This window comes from Ursus arctos, unplaced genomic scaffold, assembly GCF_023065955.2.
Source record: "Ursus arctos isolate Adak ecotype North America unplaced genomic scaffold, UrsArc2.0 scaffold_3, whole genome shotgun sequence".
NCBI classification, from domain to species: Eukaryota; Metazoa; Chordata; class Mammalia; order Carnivora; family Ursidae; genus Ursus; species Ursus arctos.
This window is the reverse complement of record NW_026622985.1, coordinates 90,909,599-90,933,191: the sequence shown is the minus strand read 5'-3', so window position 1 is coordinate 90,933,191 and position 23,593 is coordinate 90,909,599. Positions and strand designations below refer to the sequence as shown.

At 39.9% G+C, this 23,593-nt stretch overlaps 2 protein-coding genes across 2 annotated transcripts; both read right to left on the bottom strand.

Annotated features, from left to right (window-relative positions):
* Positions 1-1,143: 1,143 nt before the first annotated feature.
* TAS2R39 (taste 2 receptor member 39) lies at positions 1,144-14,730 on the bottom strand. The gene is given in 2 exon segments (XM_057304521.1): positions 1,144-2,151; positions 14,719-14,730. Coding segments are annotated over 2 exon segments (1,020 nt in total).
* A 2,065-nt stretch (positions 14,731-16,795) lies between these two features.
* PIP (prolactin induced protein) lies at positions 16,796-22,824 on the bottom strand. Its single transcript, XM_026514366.4, has 4 exons — positions 22,708-22,824; positions 20,987-21,092; positions 17,333-17,447; positions 16,796-17,014 (listed from the first exon to the last, which is right to left on the bottom strand). Exons 1-4 carry the CDS (start codon positions 22,800-22,802, stop codon positions 16,902-16,904), a joined length of 429 nt encoding a protein of 142 aa, XP_026370151.1. The 5' UTR covers positions 22,803-22,824; the 3' UTR covers positions 16,796-16,901.
* Between the last annotated feature and the right edge of the window lie 769 nt (positions 22,825-23,593).

The following is a 23,593-nucleotide window of genomic DNA, read 5'->3' as shown; positions in this document are numbered from 1 at the left end:
ACTACAGATTGTCCTATAGACTGGTTATGAAATGGGGGAGGGTAATTCTCTCAGGGTAGCCCTTTCCACTATGGGTCATGAGTAACGAAGCAGCCCAAAGTCCAGACCTGCCCTGAATAGATTCAAGTGGTAGCATCTATCTCCTAGATTGAACATTTCAAAATTTCAAGGTCTTCCTCACATTTTGTTCTTTTACCTTATTTATCTTGTCTTAGAAGCCCATAGACATAGAAGTTCAGAAAACAAGACCCTTTAAGAAGAGTCTCTGTATCTTCTTGAAGAGAAAAAGAAACAGTGTCTCCATTTCAGGATGAATTTAACCCAGTTATTTACAGATAGGAAGAGAAAGTAAGTTTTATTTGGTGAATTTAATATAGATTGAAGATTGGTGATTCAACATTAGTTGCTACCCTCAATGTGGCTCCATTTAATAACAAATATGGCCATCTTAGATGCAGAATACTGCAATAAATAATGGGTACCTATCAATTTTTATGTACTGAAATATATCTATAAGACAAATTTCCCCAAGCTAAATTGCCAAATAAAAGTATGTACCTTCATAAGTATTACTAAACTGTACTTGAGAAAGCAGCAATTAATATTTTCATCAATTTATGAGATTGCCTGGTCCTCATAATCACACACAATGTGTTACCAAACTTTTTGACCTTTGCTAATCTGATAGGTGAAAACTTACATCTCAAAGTAGTTTTAATTTTCCTCTTGTTATACGTCAGTCTGAGCATCTTAAAAAATTTTGTTTTAGGTTTTAGAAAACAATCATCTTGAGAACTTAAAAGAATTGTCTCAGTTCCAACCAAAAATTCTGACTTAATTTAGGGGTCAGGCTTGGATGTTGATATTTTCAAAAATTTCTCCCAGAGATTTAACGTGTAGAATCACTGCTTTAGATGGAGCAAGGGGAGGTAGAAATAGAACGCTCAGGTAAATAATGTCAAACATTGCTATGATTGTGCCCATGAAGCAAAAGAGAAAAATGAAAATCAGCCTTCTGTATAAAAAAACACATCAGGTAAAAGGATCAGGTTTGGGAAAGAAAGGAGGTGGGAGGAGAGGGGTCTAGGTAAGGGAAAGGCAGAGCTGGTTGGGCTGGGTGCTGTTGTACTCTGTGGGTGTCAGTCATGGAGTCTGTTCTTTTAGGTAAAGATGAACTTGAGGCTGAAGCCGCTTCCAAGCTCTTCTCAACCCAGGGTTGCCCTGAATCAGCAGAATGGAGTGTCCAGCAGGGTAGGCAGCCATGATGAATCTGCACAAAATATTCCAGAAGCTGTTGACGTCAAAGATGTTGGACATATAGAGAAATAGAGCAACTGCATTGAAAATGTAGAGAATGAGAAAGTAGCTGGTAGCTTTGATGGCCCCCATGTGAGCCTCCATGCTGGGGTCCCTTGAGCCAGTGGCATTGCTTTCCATGTGTAGGGTGTGTCTCTTGAGAGAGATGATCAGTAGGGTGGCTGCAAAGATGAACATGGTCAGAGGAATGAAGATCCCCAGGTTATAGAGAAGAGCCAGGTTGACCATATTGGTCTCAGTGAAGTATTTTTTCTTAGTGGAGTTGGAGGAGGGGATAGAAGAATTGTTACAATACACAGTGTAGATGTCTTTAGAGAAGAGCCCACTGTAGCCCAAGGAAATAAACACTGAAAGCCACAGAAGCTGGGGCATCCATCTGGAAATTCTCCACTTCAGCTTGAGGAAAAAGGGGTGGGAGAAATCAGCAATCTTCACAAAGTAGAAGAAACTGAGCCAGGCAGCAAACCAGAGGCTACAATGATTTAAGAACATGAAACTTACTTTGAACATGTCATATATAAGTTCTTCATTATAAAAACGTGGGCATGTTGAGCTGAAGGTAATCTCTAGCATCATGAAGCTTTGGAGAGCTATTCTGGATAAACTCAAGAAAAACAGGATTCTGCCACTTGTGGAAACTGCCTTATTTTTAATCCATTCAGCTGCATTTATTGCCATAATGAACCCATTTGCAATGATACCAACGATGCATTCAGTTCCTATAATTGTTAAAATCGAGAGGATGTAAAATGGTGACAATTCATTTTCTGGGGGATTGCAGGTTTCAGTCATCTTGAGTTGTTACGCCTCTTTGGTGTCTGCAGGAAAATGTCTCTAGCATTTGTTAGGCAGATCCTTGACAGCTCCACTCTTCATGTCACAGGAGGAAGTCTTTGATGCATCATTTCCAAATTCACTCCATTTGTTTATCTCAGAATTCTTAGCTCTAAATCTGGAGATGCAAATGATGGAAGGATTTGCTTTCTAATCCTCTTTCGTGTCCGTTGGATTTGTTGGTATTGGTTCAGTTATGGGGCCCAGGGGAGGACTTGAATAGACATTTGTTTATAAACCACTAACATGGCATTGAGAGAGCCATGGCCTTGATTTGTGCCAGTTAAGTTGAATGTTTGCCCACAAAGTCACCATTCTTTTTTTTTTTTTTTTTTAAAGATGTTATTTATTTATTTGACAGAGACAGCCAACGAGAGAGGGAACACAAGCAGGGGGAGTGGGAGAGGAAGAAGCAGGCTCCTAGCGGAGGAGCCTGATATGGGGCTCGATCCCAAAACGCTGGGATCACGCCCTGAGCCAAAGGCAGATGCTTAACGACTGTGCCACCCAGGCACCCCACAAAGTCACCATTCTTTTTAAAAAAGATTTTATGTATTTATTTGAGTGAGTGAGAGATAGGGAGTGAGAGCTGGGTGGAGGTGCAGAGGGAGAGGGAGACACAGACTCCCAGCTGAGCAGGGAGCCGGATGTGGGGCTCAATCCCAGGTCCCTGGGATCATGACCTGAACCACAGTCAGATAATTAATGACTGAGCCATCCAGGTACCCCACCAAGTCACCATTTAACTTAGTTTCACTTGTGACCTCAGGGAACTGACTGAAAAAAAAGTAATAATAATAAATTCAAAGACATATAGAGATAGAGACATATAGTTCTGATTATGTGCTAGGCACTTTTCAAACACTTTATATTATCACATTTAAGCCTTACAGCAACCCAATGAAGAACATTCTTTTTTTTTTTTTAAACTGTGCTTTTATTATCTACATTTTGCAGATGAGGAAACTGAGGCCAAAGTCACACACCTAGAGAGAGACAGAGTTGGGATTCTAACCCAAGTTACCTGGTAACTTTCAATCTACCCCAGAAATGTTGCCTTAACTGGTCAGTCAGGAATTTTCTGGTCAGTGATGAGGTTGTGGAATATAGGTGAGGTTCAGTGGGGTGGAATCTGGAGCCGACAACCAAGAAAGAATTCTTGAGGTGTCTTTGGTGCAAATGATGGTTTATTAAAGCAGGAGGACAGGACCCATGGGCAGAAAGCTGCTGCCCCAGGTTGTGAAGGGTGGCTGATTATATACTATGGGGTTGGGGGACTAAGGAAAAAGGGAGGTTTCAAAAGGATTTTCATATGTTAAAGAGACTCACAGGATACTGGAGGCCTTTCCATTGTCAAGTTAAGGTTGTTTTTCCCTCTAGCAAGGCATTCACAGGAAGATAGTTGGGAACTTCCTGGAGGAACCTCACATAGCCCACCCGGAGTGGGAGGGTGGGGGAGTTGCGGGGTGTAGGCTTATGCTTTGTCTTCAGCCAGCCTTCTGCTCCCTCATCAGTCAGCACTAAAGAAGTAATTTGTTACTTGCTTTCTCAGTCCCCTAAAGGAAAATGAAGTAATCTGCGTGATCACATCCTCCCCCCTTTCCCCTAAAACAAAGTGACCTTGCCCAGAGCAATCTTTTCTTTTCTTTCCCTAATAACTTCCTGGCGCATCCTCCTTCCTATATGAACCTTCCGTTTTGTACAACTCTTCTGAGTGCCTCTGTAATTGCCAGGTGAGGTGTGGCCCAGTTCATCAATCGTTTAATAAAGCCAGTTAGTTTAAATGTACTTGGTTGAATTTTGTTTCATTAACAAAGGAAAAGTTTCCCATTCCTTTACAAGGTAGGCTAACCAACATTAGGGTAAAAACAGCACCCAAGTCACCCAATCTATTTTGGAATATTAAAACCAAAGAGATGAAGGAAAGAGTCACTTTTATCTTGGGGTGGTTGCTTCTGATTTTAAAATGTAAGCATAGGACAAATGATAAAATTGACTTCCCAATTCAGAGTAAATGTACTTCTGTGAATGTACATAATGAGTGATGATTCTAATAAAGACAAGGGTGGTGAGTGAGATGTTTCTGAAAATCTTAAATTTGGTTTTCTTCTTACTTAAGGCTTCTTTTAAAAAAGTCAAAAAGCTTATGAAGGTTTTCTGGCCTGATGAACTCTTTCAGACAAGTTGTTACGAATTTTACCATCTCATCTTTGGGTCCCTATTTTTGAACTCCAAATATTTCCCTTGAGCACAGTGTAATAAGCAACTCTGCTTATTTCTACCCCCTTGTACTAGTAGCTCAGGACCTCTGATACGGTTTTAAGATGCTTTTCTTGTCACTGGCTCTTCCCTAGCCCTGCTGACCCAGGCCTCCAACTATGAGGGGGAATGGAACAGGCTCTCTTCAGAGTTGGATGACCCTTTGCTCATCTGTTTGCTCACCACTGTGTCCCACTCCCAGCTCTAGCCTGCAGTGCCTGATGCCCTGGGAGGCAGTATAGATTCTTGCTGGTTAATGAATGATCGTATCAATGGCCCTCAGCTCAGGTAAGTTCCTTGTAATGACTGGCATACAGAGAGGGACCTTCCACCACCCATAAATGTTGAACTTTGCAGGTCTGATGCCCAAATCAAGTGTGGGAGTGTGAACAGCAAGGTTGAGTGAGAGCACAGCAGTTCTCTGTGTTTCTGTGAGAGAACACTGGTGGGAGATGGAATAGGGGAATAGGATAGAGGAAGGGACAAGACCTCAGCCAGCAGCTAGACTTCCCAGTGTTGGGGAGCTGTGCAGAGGCAGTGGGCGGGAGCAGGGGCCACAGCCATCATCAGAGGCACTTCATAAGAGGCTCTGTTTGTCACAGCTTATGGCGTGGTTGCTTCCTGTGATGGAAAGAAGAATGCTGTTGATAGGAACTTCCAGGGGCAGTCTGAAGTGGGATGAGGAGAACTTTCTAGGCGAAGAGATGATTTTTCAAAGTAGAGCCAGTGGGATTAGTAGAACCCGAATGACATACCCAGTTTGCTAAATATATCCAAGTGTATATCTAACCAAGGAAAACTCATGAAGACTTTAAACCATTGAAGACAGAGAAAATGGCTTTAAAATTTCAGTTTATTTGGTGTATATATATATTTTAAAGATTTTATTTATTTATGTGACAGAGAGACAGCCAGCGAGAGAGGGAACACAGCAGGGGAGAGGGAGAGGAAGAAGCAGGCTCCCAGCTGAGGAGCCCGATGTGGGACTCGATCCCGGAATGCCGGGATCACTTTCGGAGCCGAAGGCAGACGCTTAACAACTGCGCTACCCAGGCGCCCCTGGTATATTTTTAACTTATTATTTTGAAATAGTTTTTGACACAGAAATGTATTGTGAAGATAGTACAGAGAATTCCCATGCACACTTCACCCAGCTGCCCCTAATGCTTGCATCTGACATAACCATGGCACAATGACCAAAACTAAGAAGTTAACATTGTTACAATACTAGTAGCTAAACTATGGGCTTTATTTGGATTTTTCCAGTTTTCCACTAGTGTCCTTTTCCTGTTCCGAGATCCAGTCTAGAATACCATGTTGCATTTATCATTGTGTATCTTTAGTCTCTTTCAATCTGTAATAGATTCTTGGTCTTTCCTTTTCTTGCATGACCATGACCATTTTGAAGAGTACTAGCCAGGTATTTTGTGGAGTAGTCCTTGGTTTGGGTTTGTCTCGTGTTTTCTCATGATTAGATTGGAATTATGGATTTGGGGAAATACTGCAAAGGTGAGGTACCCTTCTCATTGCAGGGGATACATGATGCCAATGTCTTATTAGTGGTGATGGGAAACTTGAGCATCCTTGGTTAAGATGACATCTATCTGCCAGTTTTGTCCACCAAGAAGTTACTCTTTTTTTTTTTTCCTTTCATAATCTCTTCATTTGAAGTGAATCACTGAATCTAGCCCATACTCAAGGGGAGAAGAATTAAACTTTGCTTCCTGGAAGGAGGAATCTCAAAGAATTTGTGGACGTATTTTACAACCTCCACAGTAATATTCTGGAGGAGATACTTTGAAGCTATGCAAATATCTTGTTTTTCCTTAAACCTTTCTCCACTAATGTCAGCATTCATTAGCAGATGTTGACTGCAACAATTATTACATTACTGTGCTGTTCTAATTTTTTATTTTCTTCATTCCTTTTACTGGTATTAGTTAGAATTCTTCTGTAAGGAAGAGTTTTCTTTCTTTCACATCATTTATTTATTTAATCAAACATTAATTTGCATTAGTATATATTCATGGATTTTATATTCTGTTGCAATCTAATATTTATTTATAATGTTGCTCAAATTGTTCAAGCTTTGGTAATTGGGAACTCTTTCACGTAGGCTCTATGTCTTTGATACAACTCCATTTTTATTTTTATTTCCTTACTTTCAGGCATTATGGGATGGTGCTCCAGTCATCCTACCCCAACCCTAGAATTATCTGTGTCTCCCTAGCCCAACCCCAAAGTCCCTAGCAACCACTGATTTGTTTTTTGTCCCATACTTTTGCTTTTTCTAGATGACATATAAATGAATTCATACAGTATGTAGTCTTTTGGGTCTGTCTTCTTCTATTTTGCCAAATATATTAAAAATTTAACTATTTAAATGATTTTATAGTTCAGCCACTTTTATTGTTGAGTAGTATTACATTGTATGGATATACCAGTTTATCCATTCTCTTATAAAGACATCTGAGTGATTTCCAGTTTTTGACAATGATGAATAAACTTCTATAAACATTTACATGCAACATTTTCATTTCACTTGGGCAAATCTCTAGAAATAGGATTTCTGGATTGTACAGTAAGCACTTAACTTTTAAAGAAAATGCTGAACTATTTTCCAGAGTAGTTGTACTGTTTTTCTTTTTCTTTTCTTTTTTCTTTTTTAAGATTTATTTATTTGAGAGACACAGAGAGTGTGCGAGCAGGAGGAGGGGCAGAGGGAGAGAGAGAATCTCAAGCAGACTCCCTGCTAAGTGCAGAGCCTGACATGGGGCTCAATCCCACGACCCTGAGATCATGACCTGAGCCAAAATCAAGAGTCTGATGCTGAACCAACTGAGCCACCCAGGCACCTCCTGTTTTTCATTTTTACCAGCAATGTGTGAGAGTTCTAGTTGCTCTGTATCTTAACTAGCACCTAACATTGTCGGTGTTATGTGTACAGGGCTTTGTTTGTTTGTTTAGGGTTTTTTTTAGTCCTTTTAGATGTGAAGTATTTCATTGTGATTTTGATTTGCATTTACGTAATGACTAGTGACGTTGACCATCTGTTTATATACTAATTAGACATAAGTGTATCTTCTTTGGTAAAGTGTTTACAGACTTTTGCCTATTTTTAAAAATCTAGTTGCTTGCTTATTGTTGAATTTTAAAAATTCTTTATATACTGTAGTTATAAGTCCTTCATCACCTAAATGCTTTGCAAATATTTTCTCTTACTCCATGGCTTTTCATTCTCTTAACAATATCTTTCACAGAATGAGTTTGATATTTTTGTAAGTTTCAATTTATCAATTTTTCTTTAATGGATTGTGCTTTTGCTGTTATATTGAAAACTCTGCCAGACCCAAGGCCATAAAAACTTTCTCTTGTTTTCTTTGAGAGTTGTACCATACTGTATTGACTACAGCTTTGTAGTATATCTTGAAATCCGGAGTTGTGATATTTCTAGTTTTGTTTTTCTTTTTCAAGATAGCTTTGGCTATTCAAGGACTATTGTGATTCCATACAAATTTTAGGATTATTTGTTCTATTTCTGTGAAAATGCCATTGGTATTTTGATAGAGATTGCATTAAATCTGTTGATTGCTTTGCGTAGTGTGGACATTTTAACAATATTAGTTCTCCCAATCCATGAGCATGAAATATCTTTCTATTTGTTTGTGTCATCTTCAATTTCTTTCATCAGTGTTTTATAGTTTTCAGAGTACAGGTCTTTTAGCTCCTTGGTTAAGTTTATTCCTAGGTACTTTACTATTTTTGGTGCAATTGTAAATGGGATTGTTTTCTTAATTTCTGTTTCTGCTACTTCATTATTAGTGTATAGAAATACAGTAGATTTCTGTATATTGATTTTGTATCCTCTGACCTTTTTGAATTAATTTATCAGTTTTAGTAGCTTTTTGGTGGAGTTTTTAGGGTTTTCTATATATGGTATCATGTCATCTGTACACAGTGAAAGTTTTATTTCTTTCTTCCCAGTTTGGATGACTTTTATTTCTTTTTCTTGTCTGACTACTGTGTCTAGGACTTCCAGTACTATGTTGAATAAAAGTGAGGAATAAAAATCTCTCAGTTTTTCACCATTGAATGTGATGTTAGCTGTGGGTTTTTCATATTATGTTGAAACATGTTTTTATTATATTGAGGTATGTCCCCTCTAAACATACTTTGTTGAGGGTTTTTATCATGAATAGATGTTTTATTTTGTCAAATGTTTTTTCTGCATCTATTGAAATGATCATATAGTTTTTATCCTTTCACTTGTTGATGTGATGTATCACGTTGGTTGATTTGCAAATATTGAATTACCCTGGGAATAAATCCCACTTGATCATGGTGAATGATTTTTTTAAAAATGTATTGTTGTTGGACTCAGCTTGCTAATATTTTGTTGATGATTTTTGCATCTATGTTCGTCAGAGATATTGGCCTGTGGTTCTCTCTCTTTTGTTTGTAGGGGGTTCTTTGATTACTGATTCAATTTTGTTGCTGGTAATTGGTCTGTTAAAATTTTCTATTTCTTCCTGATTCGGTTTTGGGAGGTTATGTTTCCAGGAATTTATCCATTTCTTCTAAGTTGTCCAATTTCTTGGAATATAATATTACATAATGTTGTTATAATGCTTTGTATTCCTGTGGTGTTGTTTGTTATTTCTCCTCTTTCATTTCTGATTTTGTTTATTTAAGTCCTCTCTCTCTCTTTCTTTTTTTATTTGATGCATATGACTAAAGGTTTATCAATTTTGTTGATCTTTTCAAAGAACCAGCTCCTGATTTCATTGACCTGTTCTACTGTTCTTTTATGTTTCTATTTCATTTATTTCTGCTCTCATCTTTATTTTATCCTTCCTTCTACTGGTTTGGGGTTTTGTTTGTTCTTCTTTCCCTACCTCCTTTCAATGTGAGGTTAAGTTGTTTGTTTGAGATTTTTCTTGTTTCTTGAGGTAGGCCTCTATTGCTAAAAACTTTCCTCTTAGAACAGCTTTTGCTGTATGCAAAAGATTTTGGACCGTTTGTTTTCATTTTCATTTGTTTCCATGTATTTTTTTTAATTTCCTCTTTGATTTCTTGGTTGACCCATTCATTGTTTAGTAGCATGTTGTATGATCTCCATGTATTTGTGTTCTTTCCAGATTTTTTCTTGTGGTTGATCTCTAGTCTCATAGTGTTATGGTCAGAAAAGATGCATGGTATGATTTTTTAATTTGTTAAGACTTATTTTGTGGCTTAACCTGTGATCTATTCTGGTGAATGTTCTATGTACACTCGAAAAGAATGTGTATTCTGCTGCTTTAGGATAGAATGTTCTGAATAAATCTGTTAAATCCATCTGGTCCAAAGTGTCATTCACAGCCACTGTTTCCTTGTTGATTTTCTTTTTGGATGATCTATCCGTTGATGTAATTGGGGTGTTAAAGTCTCCTCCTATTATTGTATTATTGATCACTTTCTTTATTTATTAGCTGCTTTATGTATTTGGGTATTCCCATGTTGGGTGCATAAATATTTATAATTATTATATCTTCTTGTTGGATTGTTCTGTTTATGATTATGTAGTGTCCTTCTTTGTCTCTTGTCCCAGTCTTTCTTTGAAAGTTTATTTTTGTCTAATATAATTGTTGCTACCCCAGCTTTCTTTTCACCTTCATTTGCATGATAAATGCTTTTCCATCCCTTCATTTCCAACGTGCATGTGTCTTTAGGCCTGAAATGAGTCTCTTGTAAGCAGCATTTAGAAGAGTCTTGCTTTTTTTATCCATTGCATCTCCCTATGTGTTTTGATTGGGGTGTTTAGTCCATTTACATTTAAAGAAATTATTGATAGGTATGTACTCATTGCCACTTTGTTACTTGTTTTATGGTTTTTTTGTAGTTCTCTGTTCTTTTCTTCTCTTGCTGTCTTCTCATGGTTTGCTAGCTTTCTTTAGTGATATACTTGGATTCCTTTGTCTTTATTTTTTGCATATCTATTACCAGTATTTGATTTGTGATTACCTTTAGGTTTATGCATAACATATTAGGCACCTAGCGTCTATACGAAGTTGATGGTCACTTAAATTTGAACCCATTCTAAAAGCACTAAAATTTCACTCCTCACTACCCCCCCTCACATTTTAGGTATACAGTGTCATGCTTTACATCCTTTTATTTTGTGATTCCCTTGACTGATTTTTATAGATATACTTAATTCTACTGCTTTTTTCTTTCTATTTTTCTTACTCCTGCTTATGGTCTTTCCTTTCCACTTAAACAGTCCCCTTTAACATTTCTTGTAGGGCTGGTTTAGTGGTCATGAATTCGTTTAACTTTTGCTTGCCTGGGAAACCCTTCATCTCTCGTTTTATTCTGAATGATAGCCTTGATGGATAGAGTACTTTTGGCTGCATTTTTTCCTTTTAGCACTTTGAATATATCATGCCACTCCCTTCTGGCCTGCAAAGTGTCTACTGAAAAATCAGCTGATAGCCATATGGGGTTTCCCTTATATATAACTGTTTTCTCTTGCTGCTTTTAAACTTCTCTGTTTAATCACTACTTTCTGTCATTTTAATTACTCTGTGTCTTGGTGTGGACCTCATTCGGTTGTTTTAGCTGGGGGCTCTTTGTGCCTCCTGGATCTGGATTTCTGTTCCCTTCCCCAGATTCATGAAGTTTTCAGCTATTGTTTCTTCAAATAAATTTCCTACTCCCTTTTCTCTCTCTTTTCCTTCAAGGATCTCTATAATGTGAAACTTGTTACACTTGATAGTGTTGTTGAGTTCCCTTAATCTATTTTCATTATTTATTATTCTTTTTCTGCTGTTCAGCTTGATTGCTTTCCATTACTCTATCCTCCAGTCACTGATTTGTTCTTCTGCTTCCTTTAGCCTATTTATTCCATCTGATGTATTTTTAATTTCAGTTATTGTGTTCTTTGTTTCTGATTGGTTCTTTTTTATGTTTTCTATCTCTTTGTTGAGGGTCTTACTGAGGTCCTCCACCCATTCTTGAGTCCAGTGAGTATGTTCATGACCATTACTTTATTTTTTTTAAAGATTTATTTATTTATTTGGGGGAGGGCAAAGGGAGAGGGAGAGAGAGTCTTAAGCAGACTCTGAGCTCAGTGTGGAGCCCAACATGGGGCTCAGTCTCATGAGCCCAAGATCATGACCTGAGCAGAAACCAAGAGTCAGATGCTTAACTGACTGCACCACCCAGGCACCCCTATGACCATTACTTTAAATTCTCTATCAGGCATATTACTTATCTCCATTTTGTTGAGCTCTCTTGCTGTGATTTTGTCTTATTCTTTCATTTGGGACATACTCCTTTGTCTCCTTATTTTGTCTAACACACTCTCTGTGTGTTTCTATGTGTTAGTAAAGTCAGCTATCTCTCCTGCTTTTGAAAGTAGTGGTTTTATGAAGAAGAGGTCCTGTAGTGCCCTGTGGTGCAATGTCCCCTCTTCACCAGAACCTGGCACTTCAGGTTGTCTCCTGTGTGTTGTATGCACCCTACTGTCGTGGCTGAGCCACTTTTGCCTTCAGTCCAGTTGTCTGCAATGGCTTTCTTTGCCTGTTTAGTTCCTCTATTGTTAGTGGGCCAGTCTGGGTCGCCTGGGGCTTGAGTTGGGTAAGACCAGGTATTTTCCAGAGCTGCAGTAGCACAAAACTGCAGGTCGCTCTTGCTGTTTTGTCTCCTATTAAGCTTTTGTTGCTTGCCATGGCCTGAGTAGATAAGTGACATCTCATCACCTTTGCTATGTTCCACTGGTTAGAAGGAAGTCATTGCTCCTGCCTGCTCTCAAGGGAAGGGAATCACACAAAAGCATGAATGTCAGGGGTAGGAATCATTGGGATTTTGGATTTTGGAAGGTGCTTACAGAGAGCCACTCTCCCATGACTCAGGATTTAAGTTCCTAGCAAAGAATACCTGGAACAAGTCCGATATTCTGCTGGGGTGGCCCCTTAAAGTTTGGAAATGTGGCTACTTAAAGAAAATAATGTGGATATGCTCAAACTGTTTGGTCAGAGTACTTAGGAAGGATTCAGAAGACTCAGGGAGGAGAGCATGCCAGAGTGGATGTATTATACAAGGCCAGAGAATCATTAGATGACTTTACCATTTGAGAAATCCTAAAAGACATACCCGTTGGTAAAACAGTAAGGAATGCTAGTGGGAGGGTAGGGCACTGGAATTGTTAAGTTCATTGGTGACTGTCCTCTCTAGGTTGGAGTGGAGTAGAAAATGCTGCTATAGATCTACATTCCCTTGTATCAGTGGCGTTTATAGGATTCTTTTTTTTTTAATAATAATTTTTTATTTTGTTATGTTAGTCACCATACAGTACATCCTTAGTTTTTGATGTAATGTTCTATGAGTCATTATTTGCGTATAACACCCAGTGCACCATGCAATATGTGCCCTCCTTAATACCCAACCTTGGCCTATCCCACTCCCCCACCCTCCTCCCCTCTGAAGCCCTCAGTTTGTTTCCCAGAGTCCACAGTCTGTCATGGTTCATTTCCCCTTCTGTTTACCCCGCCTTCATTCTGCGTTTATAGGATTCTGAACTAGCAGAGGCCTGGAACTGGCACTTCACTGTTGGAGACAGGGGTGTCATAATTAAAGTAACTGGCAGCAAGGCCAAAATTATAATGGAAACTTTTGCCAACAGGTTTATTTGGTGATGGCTAATAGACAATGGTGTTTATAGGAGAAGGATGTGTGGAAAGACAGCAGAGGATTGTTTAACTTATATATACAAAAAGTTCAAGACTGAATAAGCAGAAGGGTCATATTGGCAAACATAATGGCAAATCATAATCCTTCTAGTTTCCAGACCAGAGTTAGCTCTTAGAGCCTATTGATTCAAAGAGAGACTGGGTCCCCTTGAGGAAGTAACCTGCAAAATCACAGCATGTGTTTGTAGTGTATATTACCTCAGTCTTTCTCCAAAGAGACTTCTGGTCATTCGCCAGAATAACTATATCTGGAGAATGAGGAACTACCATTCTTTTGAGGATGTTGGATACTGGTTCTAAGCTGAGGCTGACACCAGATGCTATCATGCCTTCATGGTATAATGAGGCTTATGAAAGCCAAGAGATAAGTGGGGTCCTGGTCCAAGTCCATCTCACAGTGAGTACATTTTTTCTTATGCTGTGATTATGTTTCTGGTCCCTAAATGCATAAACGGATGAATATAATAAACAGATGCAGAACCTTTACATTGGTTCCCCGACCTGTGGAGTAAGCACTATTATGATTGGAATAGCTAAGTGGGATCTGGTGAAATTGCATCCCTAAGCTAAGAAAGTAAGTCACAATTCATTTTAGTGGGATAGTAGAGATAAGTGCCACCCTTAAAGTATTAAAAGGTGGTGGGCGGTGATGAGAATTATATCCCTATTACTTCAGCAGTCTGGCTCAGGCAAAGTCAAATGGATGAAAATGGGCCATGGTTGGCTACTGTAAACAAACAAATGAACAGACACACAAAAAGTCCCTTGACAGCTGCCATGTCAGATGTGGTATGTTTATAAGAATAGATAAGCACAGTCTCTGGCACTTACTATGTGGCTACTGATATGATTAATGCTCCTTTTTTTTTCTCATCAGATAAAAAGATCAAGAGCAGTTTATGTTTGCCTGGATGGGCAGCCATACATATTCACAGTTTTACCCTGGTACTATATTAACTTTCCTAATGCCTGTTACAATATGGGTACCTTAATCATCCTGACATTGAACAGAATACTGGTCCATATTTTGATGATATTGTATTAATTGGATCTGCTGAGCAGGAAGTGGCAAGCACTGTAGATATTCAAGTAAGACACCTGCACAATGCACATATTCACCATTGGTAAAGTTTTTAGGGGTTCAGCGGTCTGGGACATGCTAGAATTTTTTTTTTTTTAGAGAGAGAGAATCCCACGCTGGCCCAATGCAGGGCTTGATCTCACAATCCTGAGATCATGACCTGAGCTGAAATCAAGAGTTGGATGCTTTACTGACTGAGCCACACGGGCATCTCTAGAATTTCTTTTCCAGAAAGTTATTGCACCTTGAATAACCTACCACTAAAAAAGGACAGTACTTGGAAAACCTTGGATTTTGGAAGCAGTATTTTCTATACTTGCAAATGATACATTCAGTCACATTATTGGGTGACTCAAAAAGACACCAGTTTTGAGTGGTATCAGAGCAAAAAAGGGTTTCTGTAGCAGGTTCAAACTTTGGCATGAGAAAAAGTTTACTTACTATGATTGGATTGTGTCCCTTCCAAAATTCACATGTTGATGCCCTAACCCCACTCACCCTTCTGTACATGACTGTTTTGGAGGTAGGGCCTTTAAGGAGTTATTCAGGTTAAATGAGGTCATAAAGGTGGAGTCCTGGTAAGGTAGAACTGGTGCCTTTATAAGAAGAGAAATACACTAGACCTGTCTCTTCACCACGTGAGAACACAGTGAGAAGGTGCCTGTCTGAAAGCCAGAGGGCCCTCACAAGGACCCATGCTGGCACCCTGATCTTAGCCTTCTTGCCTCCAGAGCTGTGAGAAAATAAACTTCTGTTGTTTGAACCACCCAGACTATGGTATTTGTTATGGCAGTCTCAGTAAACTAAAATAAGTCCCTTTTTTTTTTGGCCATATCACTTGGCATATCCTATATGCTATGTGTTTTAATCTTTCCTACGGTAGATTAAAGACACTGGGTGTAGTCTCTGGTAAGACATAGGAGGAGAGTTGCAGAGTAGACCAATAGGGTTCTGAAATATGGCCCTATCATTTGCAGCGAAGAACTATTTTTTTTGAAAAGGAGCACGTGGGCACTATAGAAACCTAATACTTGACCATTAAACACCAAGTGACTATGGGGCCAGAGTTTCCCATGAGAACTTAGGTATTGGCTGACCCACAAATTATAAATTTGGGTGGGTACAGCAGCAATTCATCATATGATAGAAATAACACAGTTGCAATTGGATCCAACTTGCTCCAGAGGGCTTAAGTTACAGAGAAAATGTGGTTCATATCTCATGTCAACGGCTTCCATTGCACTAACACTCCTCCTCCAGATTGTCCTGCAGCCTCATGGATGGGGGAGTTCTTATAACTGGGTTTTAGAGATAAAACACCCAGGTGTGGTTCACAAATGAGTTGGCTATCTGGATGAACCAAGGGATATGAACTACTAAGTATGTGGTTCTTTGTGTCTCATGTTAATGCTCATAAGAAAGTATCTGACACAGAGGAAACATTGAACAATTAATTAATTAGATAGCATGACTGGTTCCATGGTTATAAGGCAGCTTCTGTTCTCAGCTACTCCAATGCTTGGGTGATGGCCAGTGAGGCAGTGATCATCGACATTGTGCCTGTGCCTTTCACCATAGGTGATTTAGATGTGTGGCTGCCAACCTTTCAGTTCAGAGACAAATGCTGAGACCTCAACAGCAGGGAGACCATTTGGAAAATACATTGGTTACATTGAGCCCTTTGACTCTTGAGGGGGCAATAGTTTGTCTCTACTGAGGTTGATATGTATTCTAGGTATGGATGTGTCCTCCCTGCCTGTAGTGTCTTGGCCAGCACTGCCATCTGACAGCTTATAGAGTATCTGATTTCTAGACATGGAATCTCATCTAATATCTCTTTAGATCAAGGGAATCTTTTATTTATTTATTTATTTATTTATTTATTTATTTATTTTAATGAAAGAGTTGTCACAATGGGCACATGATCAAGGAATCTACCAGTTTTCCATTAATGGCATCATCAGGAAACTACTGGTCACCTACAGTATGCTAGAAAAACCTCATAAATGAGCAGCTAAGGAGATAGCTTGGAGATCACACTGTTTAGGGTTATGGTGATGTCCTTCAAGATGTGGCCTATATTTTAGAACAATGGTTATCTACTGGTGCTTTGTCTTTGATAGCTGGAATATATTGGCCTAGGAACCCAGGGTCTCTTACCATCACTTCTAGTTGTGGAGGTGCTGGCTCATATGGTATGTGCAGAATCTATTTGATTACGTAATGTCAGATGCTTCTCCAAAAGGCCACCAGCAGTGCTTAATGGCTCCCATAGCCCTTCATTTTCCACTAACACCCAGTATTACCTAGATTTCTGAGTTTTTCCCTACAGTAAGGAAACACAGGGCATGCGTACAGGGAAGGGGCATCATATTTAGGAGCCCAGAGAATTTCAGATTCTGTGAGTCTTCTCTATTTCTTCAACTCTCATTCTTTATACCAATGGGCAATGAGAACCCAAAACTCCTCAGTAACAGTTCTTTGAGAGAACAAAGTTCTAGAAATTCTGGGTGCTCTGAGGCTCCTCTGGGATAGATTTGGAAGGGAAGACACAACAGAACACAGAGAAGTTTGTGAGAAGTTTATTTTACAGACCGCAGCAGATACTCCAGCCAAGTTTTCTTAAAGGAACCACCCTGGGGGCGGTCGTTAGACAAAGTCTTCCACCAAGATCAGACTTTCTATATGTGCCCAATGGTATAAAAATCTTTTTGTCCACTGGGTACCACTGACAAATCAGGGCAGATACCTTCTTTTTCAGTAATGTGGACCACTGCTGCTATTGCCATACGGCCTGAAAGAGACAAGGACAAAGATCTTTTCTGATAACACCCTAACCCCATTTCCTGGCTTTTCTACTAGTTTCAGGTACCTTCCTACTAGGGCCCAGTTTCCCTAAATCATTTACAAATGTATCTCCCTTAAGCTTTTCTCACACAACCCCTCAACTTTCAGACGTGGGCATAGTCCCCATCCACTCTACCCTCTTCTTCCCTCCTTTCTCTCCACCCTTCTGCCCCGACATTCTACTCCACATCCAGAGTCACATTTCTCTTTATGGTTTCCCCTGCCCTAGTGGATAGCTCTTACTTTGGATGACCCCTATACTTACGATCGACCTTAAAGTCCCAGTAGAAAGTTCTTGGATGATCCTTACAGAGGCAGGCGGTGTACTGGTAGGTAAAAGGACCATCCACTGGACGGCTGCCTTGGAGGTAAGTTTTAATCTGTGGAGGAGGAGGTGGGCAGAGAGAACCCTGTGTTAGTCTGGGGAGTGGGAAAGGGAGAGAAAGGCAAGAGAGAGCAAAGAAGAAGGAGGACAACATCCTTCATGTGCAAAGAGCAGGGATGGATGTAGACCAGAGGCACTGTGGAGTCCACTTTTGTAGTATCATTTTGGGAACCAAAGTCTGGGTCAGAAGGTTTTCTGTCAACATGTCCTCAAATTCCCGCTTTAGCGCCACCATGGGTCTGGGCGCTGAAAGGAAGAGTTAGTGAATTGACAGGGCAAGGATAACTCATTCTGGGGCAACCTTCCTCTGGAGAGCAGGTTTGCTGTGGTTCCTTGGCTAGGGCTTTCTGGAACTGGTCTGTGACCACAGCTTGGCTCTTGGGTGTGGAGGCCAAAACCAGGTCTTTTGCCAGAACCGTGCTCTTCTCAAACTCTGTGACCTTTGATGATTGCAGTGACATCTCTCAGTCTCTCCTTCCTTGGTTGTGAGAGGAAAACAGTTACTTACCAAACTTGGCTGTAAGATAAACAAATGAAATCTTGAAGGTAAATTTCCTTTTTTAATTTGAGAGGGCTTTACAACTTGAGATATGTAAGTTTCAGCAGCATCAGGAAGCTTTTGTCTGGTTAGTATTCAGCACCGGGGTATTATCCTGTAGTTCATAGACCTAGAGGGCCTGTGAACTCAGATGGAAAGAAATTGCCTCTTTATTTTATTAATGTCTCACTGAAATTGAGTATTCCTTCTGTTATGTCATGATCCTCAGTGGCATTAGCAGTGTGTATGATTTTATCATGAAGAGAAGCATAGATATGTTCGTATTACTTTACAGGTTTATATGTCTCAAAACATTGCCTGCGCTCATTGCTACCTTGAATACAGGGACATTATCATGAGTTTGCATGGTTATGGCCGGGGACATCTGCCTATCTCCTGAAGCTCGCCCAGGTCACTGGCAACCATGCACCGAATAGCCTGTTAGCTCCAAACGGGAAATTCAAGCATTCTCACCATTGGAATTTTACTCAGAATACTTTGAAGATCCTGGTGTTTTGTTCAAGAAACCTACCCTTGCCTGGTTTATCTTCTTATGGCATTTACAACAGTTTATCCTAATGAATCAGAATTTTCAACACTTGAATATTCAAAACAGAAATCCAAATCCATTGGAATCCACTTGTCAAAAACCAGTGCACAGTTGAAGCTACTTATTCAAGCTGAGCAACATGAGTTATCACATAGATAATTTTTATAAAATAAAATTTAACACCTATATTTTAAACATACTGCCTTTTTAGCTAATATGTTGATATAGAAATGTAAATAGTGCTGTCTCAAAAGTTTTTTTTTTTTTTTAATTTTTAAGTAGGCTCCACACTGGCCAAAAGAATCCTATCACTATTTTTCAATATGGTAGTTTTCCTGTGTAATCCAATGCATTTTAGTCACTTTGAAAAGCAATTTTCTGATAAGCATTCCCTAGACTTCATGAGACCAGCAAAATGGTTCATACTGCAAATGTTTAAGCACTGTGGTTTGCCACAACTTCTCTTCAACTTTAAAAGATTATACAGTCTTTGTATTCAAATACAATTTTTTAAAAAGATTTTATTTATTTATTTGTGTGAGAGAGAGAGAAAGAGAGAGAGAGAGTGCGTGAGCAGGGGGAGGGGCAGAGGGAGAGAGAGAAGCAGACTTCCCGCTGAGCAGGGAGCCCGACCTGGGACTCTATCCCTGGATATCAAGATCATGACCTGAAGCTGAAGACCTGACTGAACCACCCAGGTGCACCTAATCAATTTTAATTTTAAATTTGTGATCCTAATACCTCATTTAATCAAAAATTTATTTGCAAAAACATTATAATTGTTAGAAAATGGGGATTAAGTACTAGAATCTTCACACATATAAAAAAATATATTTTCCTAAAATTTTAAAAATATGAAGATGTTTTTATAGCCATACATATTTTTTAAATATTAGAAGCTACAAATAAAAGTTGGTTGACCAAAACTAAGAAAATTTCCCATAAATTCTTTCTAATTTGCAATATCATTTATTTTATGAGATTCCTTGTACTTGGGTAGGTTTTAAAAAAGATTGCCTTATTTTATTGTTATTAACATTGTCCTTACAACATAGTCCTTATAATTATAGTAGCACAAAAGTATTTCACATGTGATTTTGTTGATTAAATACACTTTTTTACACCTGTCACTTTCTCAGGGGTGGAAATGGACTTTCATTATCTATCATTACCAGAAACTACCATTATCACAAGATGTTTATGCACAAATTTTCATTCCTTTTGTCATCTGTGGTTATGATAAACAAAACACAAAATTGAAAAATTATGATGTGGCCTCCCTCCCACCCCCAATTAACATACAAGGTTCATATTCTTGAACTGTAAACAGACAAATTTGACAAAGCAGCTGTGTTGTTCTTTGCTCAGTGATCAGAAATCTTTCTCTTACAGGTATGGGGACATTTCTAGAACTTATTCTAATGAATAACAGTCTTCATGCTCCCAATTTTGTTTTTATTTAATCATCATACATAAATCTAATTTGAGTTAGGAAACTCCTGCCATAGAAAAATGCTTGTGAGAGAGTGCCCTTCTGGAAGGAGTCAGTGGGGAGATGCCTGGGTCTTGGCCCTAGAACAGTGGTAGCTAACAAGGGGCAAATTGTGTGTGTGTAACAACACATGAGAAGGCTGCTAGCAGGGAGGAGAAGACACACTCTTCCCTGAGGAAGAGCCTCTGTGGGTTAAACCCACACAAACCCCTTTTCCTCATGGCCCAGAGCAGCCAAACAAGAGTGATAATGCACAGGTGAGTCTAACACACATTTCCATTTGGGAACCTCTGACCTAGTAAAGGGATTGGACTCCCTCCCACAACTGCTGAATTGGAGAAAGTGGGGAGGAGAGGGTGGGCTCCTTGTTGGGGAGAGGAAGCTGGAACAAATGTGAACTTCTGATGGTAGAGCAAAAGGGCAGAGGGAAGGGCAATGAACATAGCCTCTGCTCAGAGCTTACTGCAGACAAGGGAATCATACACCAGGTGCTCTCTGAACCATAGCTCTTCCGCCCACCTGCCTCAGTCTACTGGATGGGGTTGCAGTTTTCCTTGTGAGAACCCCTTATCCTACCCCTCATCTCAAACAATCATGCCCGGGACTTTTGAGGAGCTCTTACCTCTTCTCCCCCAGCTCTTAGACTTTTCCTCTCCTCTCCCTCTTAGCTGTGCTTTTCTCACTACTCATTCCATCTTTCCTTCTCATCCTTCCTACACCTCTCTGGATCAAGTTCCTTCATCTGTAAAATGAGAATAGTAATCTGCCCCAGGGTCTGATGATTGTTCTGAGGCTCAAGTAGCATAACACATATGAGAATTGGGAACACGAGGACAGCTATTCAGCATTTTATTAAGTATAATATGCAACATTAAAGTGAGAGGTTAATCTGATTGTACTCATAACTAAGGAGTCAGATTTTTCTTGAGTTCATTTCCCCAGGCCTCTACTTACCACCATACATTCTCTCAACTCCGTTTTAACTTTAAGCTCCGCAGTGACTTCTTCATCTGCATTGTCTGTTTTGGACATCGTCAAGTTCAATTTTATCACTTCTCGGCTGGTTTGGGGAAGAGAGAAGCAGGGCAGAGATCAGAGATCTGTCCACAAGAGAGAGGGGCACAATGTGCAGAGCAGAAGGAACAGGGAAGGTGCAAGGGGAACAGGATGATGGGGTCTGAATCATTTGCTGAGTGTCAGAACCCCTAGGATTCTTTGATCCTTGTTTGATTTGGTGGTTTTCTACAGACTTCGTTTTGTTTAATAAAGGAACTTTGATGCTTTCTTTAAAACTGAGCGTCATCGTTCTTTCCACTGACAAAAAATAAATGTAAAGAAAAAAGAATAAAAGTACAAAACTGGGTTTAGGACCAGGAGAGTTACTTTATCTCTCCCAGATACTCCTGGGTGAGCTCCTTTGGTGTTGGGTGGGACAGAAGGAAATTCAGGTTTTTGGCTACAGTGCTTCATGGTCCCATTTTCCTAGAGTAAAACATCTCAGATTTTGGGGCTATTCCATTCTTGTGAGAGTTGCTCTACTGCTGAGTGCACAGGAAAGGGGTATGAAGACTTAAGTGTCTCCAAAATTCCTCTGATTTGTAAATGAAATTAGGATTGATAAAATGATCAGCTTAGCTAGACTGAGTGATCAGATTAGCTTGCCCAGAAGTGAGGAGCTTCCTGGGATGAGGGCCTTTCAGTGCTAACACTGAGAAATTCCTGGGCGAATGGGGATGGCTGGTCACCCTAATTAGTACAGCTTATATCAACAACTTGCGGCCCCATCTCAGGGCTACATGGGGTGACAAGTCTATCTGAACCTGTCTCTACTCAAGGTTTCTTAGGATACTGGCCTCCACTATACCAACTTGTCAAAATTCTGAATGGTTTACTCCAGGACAGGATATCTGGTCGTGCCACAGAGGTCATGCCCATCAGAAACACAATCCAAAAACCCATCATTCAAAACCATACTCCTGTGAAGAAAACCTAGATTCGGTGAGTGTCCCTGCTTCTCCCAGACCTTGGCTCCATTTCCTACTTCATTTTGCCCAATTTTCCTGCTTCCTTCAAATATGTACCCTCAATGATTTGGCTTCTGAACCTGTGCTCCTGGGCCTACTGTGGGTGGTGGGTGTGTGTGTACTTGATTTTGTCTTTGGGCTTCAGAATAGGAAGAATGTCTAAGTTGCTGGGCTAGCTCAACTTTAGACCATGGGGTCAAAATCAATGATCAATGCCTCTGATCCTTTAGTGAATCCTTCCAAAATTGCTCAAAGCTATCATTGGAACTCACAGACCTGCTAAACCTTCTGTTCTGGGTGACAAGGTGTGAGAACATAAAGTTTACTGAGCGGAAATCTAACAAAGGTGTATACTATGAACAGGGTGTAGATCAGAGCCATAGAGCAAGTCTGATCGTTAATTACAGCCTTTATGCACACTGTGCCGTATTTCCATGGACAACCTAGAAGCATCCAGTAGAAATATGAGGGGAGTTGATAGGACTTCCTAAGAGGAGAGAAGTGGGACTTGACATGGGGTTTATAAGCATTCCTGGGACTAGAGTTCCGGGATGTTGAAAAGTTTTCAGGAAGGGTTATATAGATTTCCAGGCTAGGATAAGAGCCCTTCCTGAAAGGACTTTTTGTGAGAAAGAAAAAGGCTTGGCTTACGTGTCTTCCTGAGCTTTGTTGGTCCCCAGCTGCAGACAGAGAACCAGGAGCAGGATGCCAGGGCCGGCTCTGAACAGCAGCTGGAGAAGGTGCATGTTGGAGGAGACAGAATGTGACGTCCTAGAGAAGTACTGTCCCAAGGGCCCAGCATACTCTTTATATGTAGATCAAGGAAGTGGGAGAGCTGCCAAGCGGATCCATGTGGTCAGTTACCCAATTATCCTTCCCACTCATGCTCTTTCCTTGTTGAGCTGAAGTTTGTTTTTCTATGGAAAAAGTCGACATTCAGCTGCAGTGTTTGAGTCTGGGAGAGGAGTTAGATTATCCTTCCTCATTTACTTAGTATACCAGAGTTTCTCAGAATAGCCAGGACCTCAAAAGACATAGCAGCTCTTTCCTAGCTTACAGAAATGTTTTCTTTCCTAACGATGTACTGTATGGTGACTAACATAACATAATAAAAAATTATTTAAAAAAAAAAAGAAAAAAAATGTTTTCTTTCCCCTCGTAATCATATGCCTGCTGTATGTAGCCTTAAAAACAGTCTGCTCCCCTAGTCTCTAGAGACAGAGAACCCAGCTGTGGTAGCAGATTTCAGATCACAGCTGTAGGGTACCTTTGCTTGATCCCTTTATAGTAAGTTCAAGAGGAGATGTTCTTCAAAAAATTTCACAGGGCTGCCAGGGTGATCAGGATTCTCCTAGGGGCCACCACCAATCATGACAGGGGAGAAAACTAGAGATAGGCTGCTCTGGATGCTGGTGAATTAAGACCATAAAACTGGGTGTCACAAATATGTGTGTGATTGTTGAGTCCTTAACTTCATGGGCTATAACACGAACACACACACACACACACACACACACACACACACACTCTATTGATT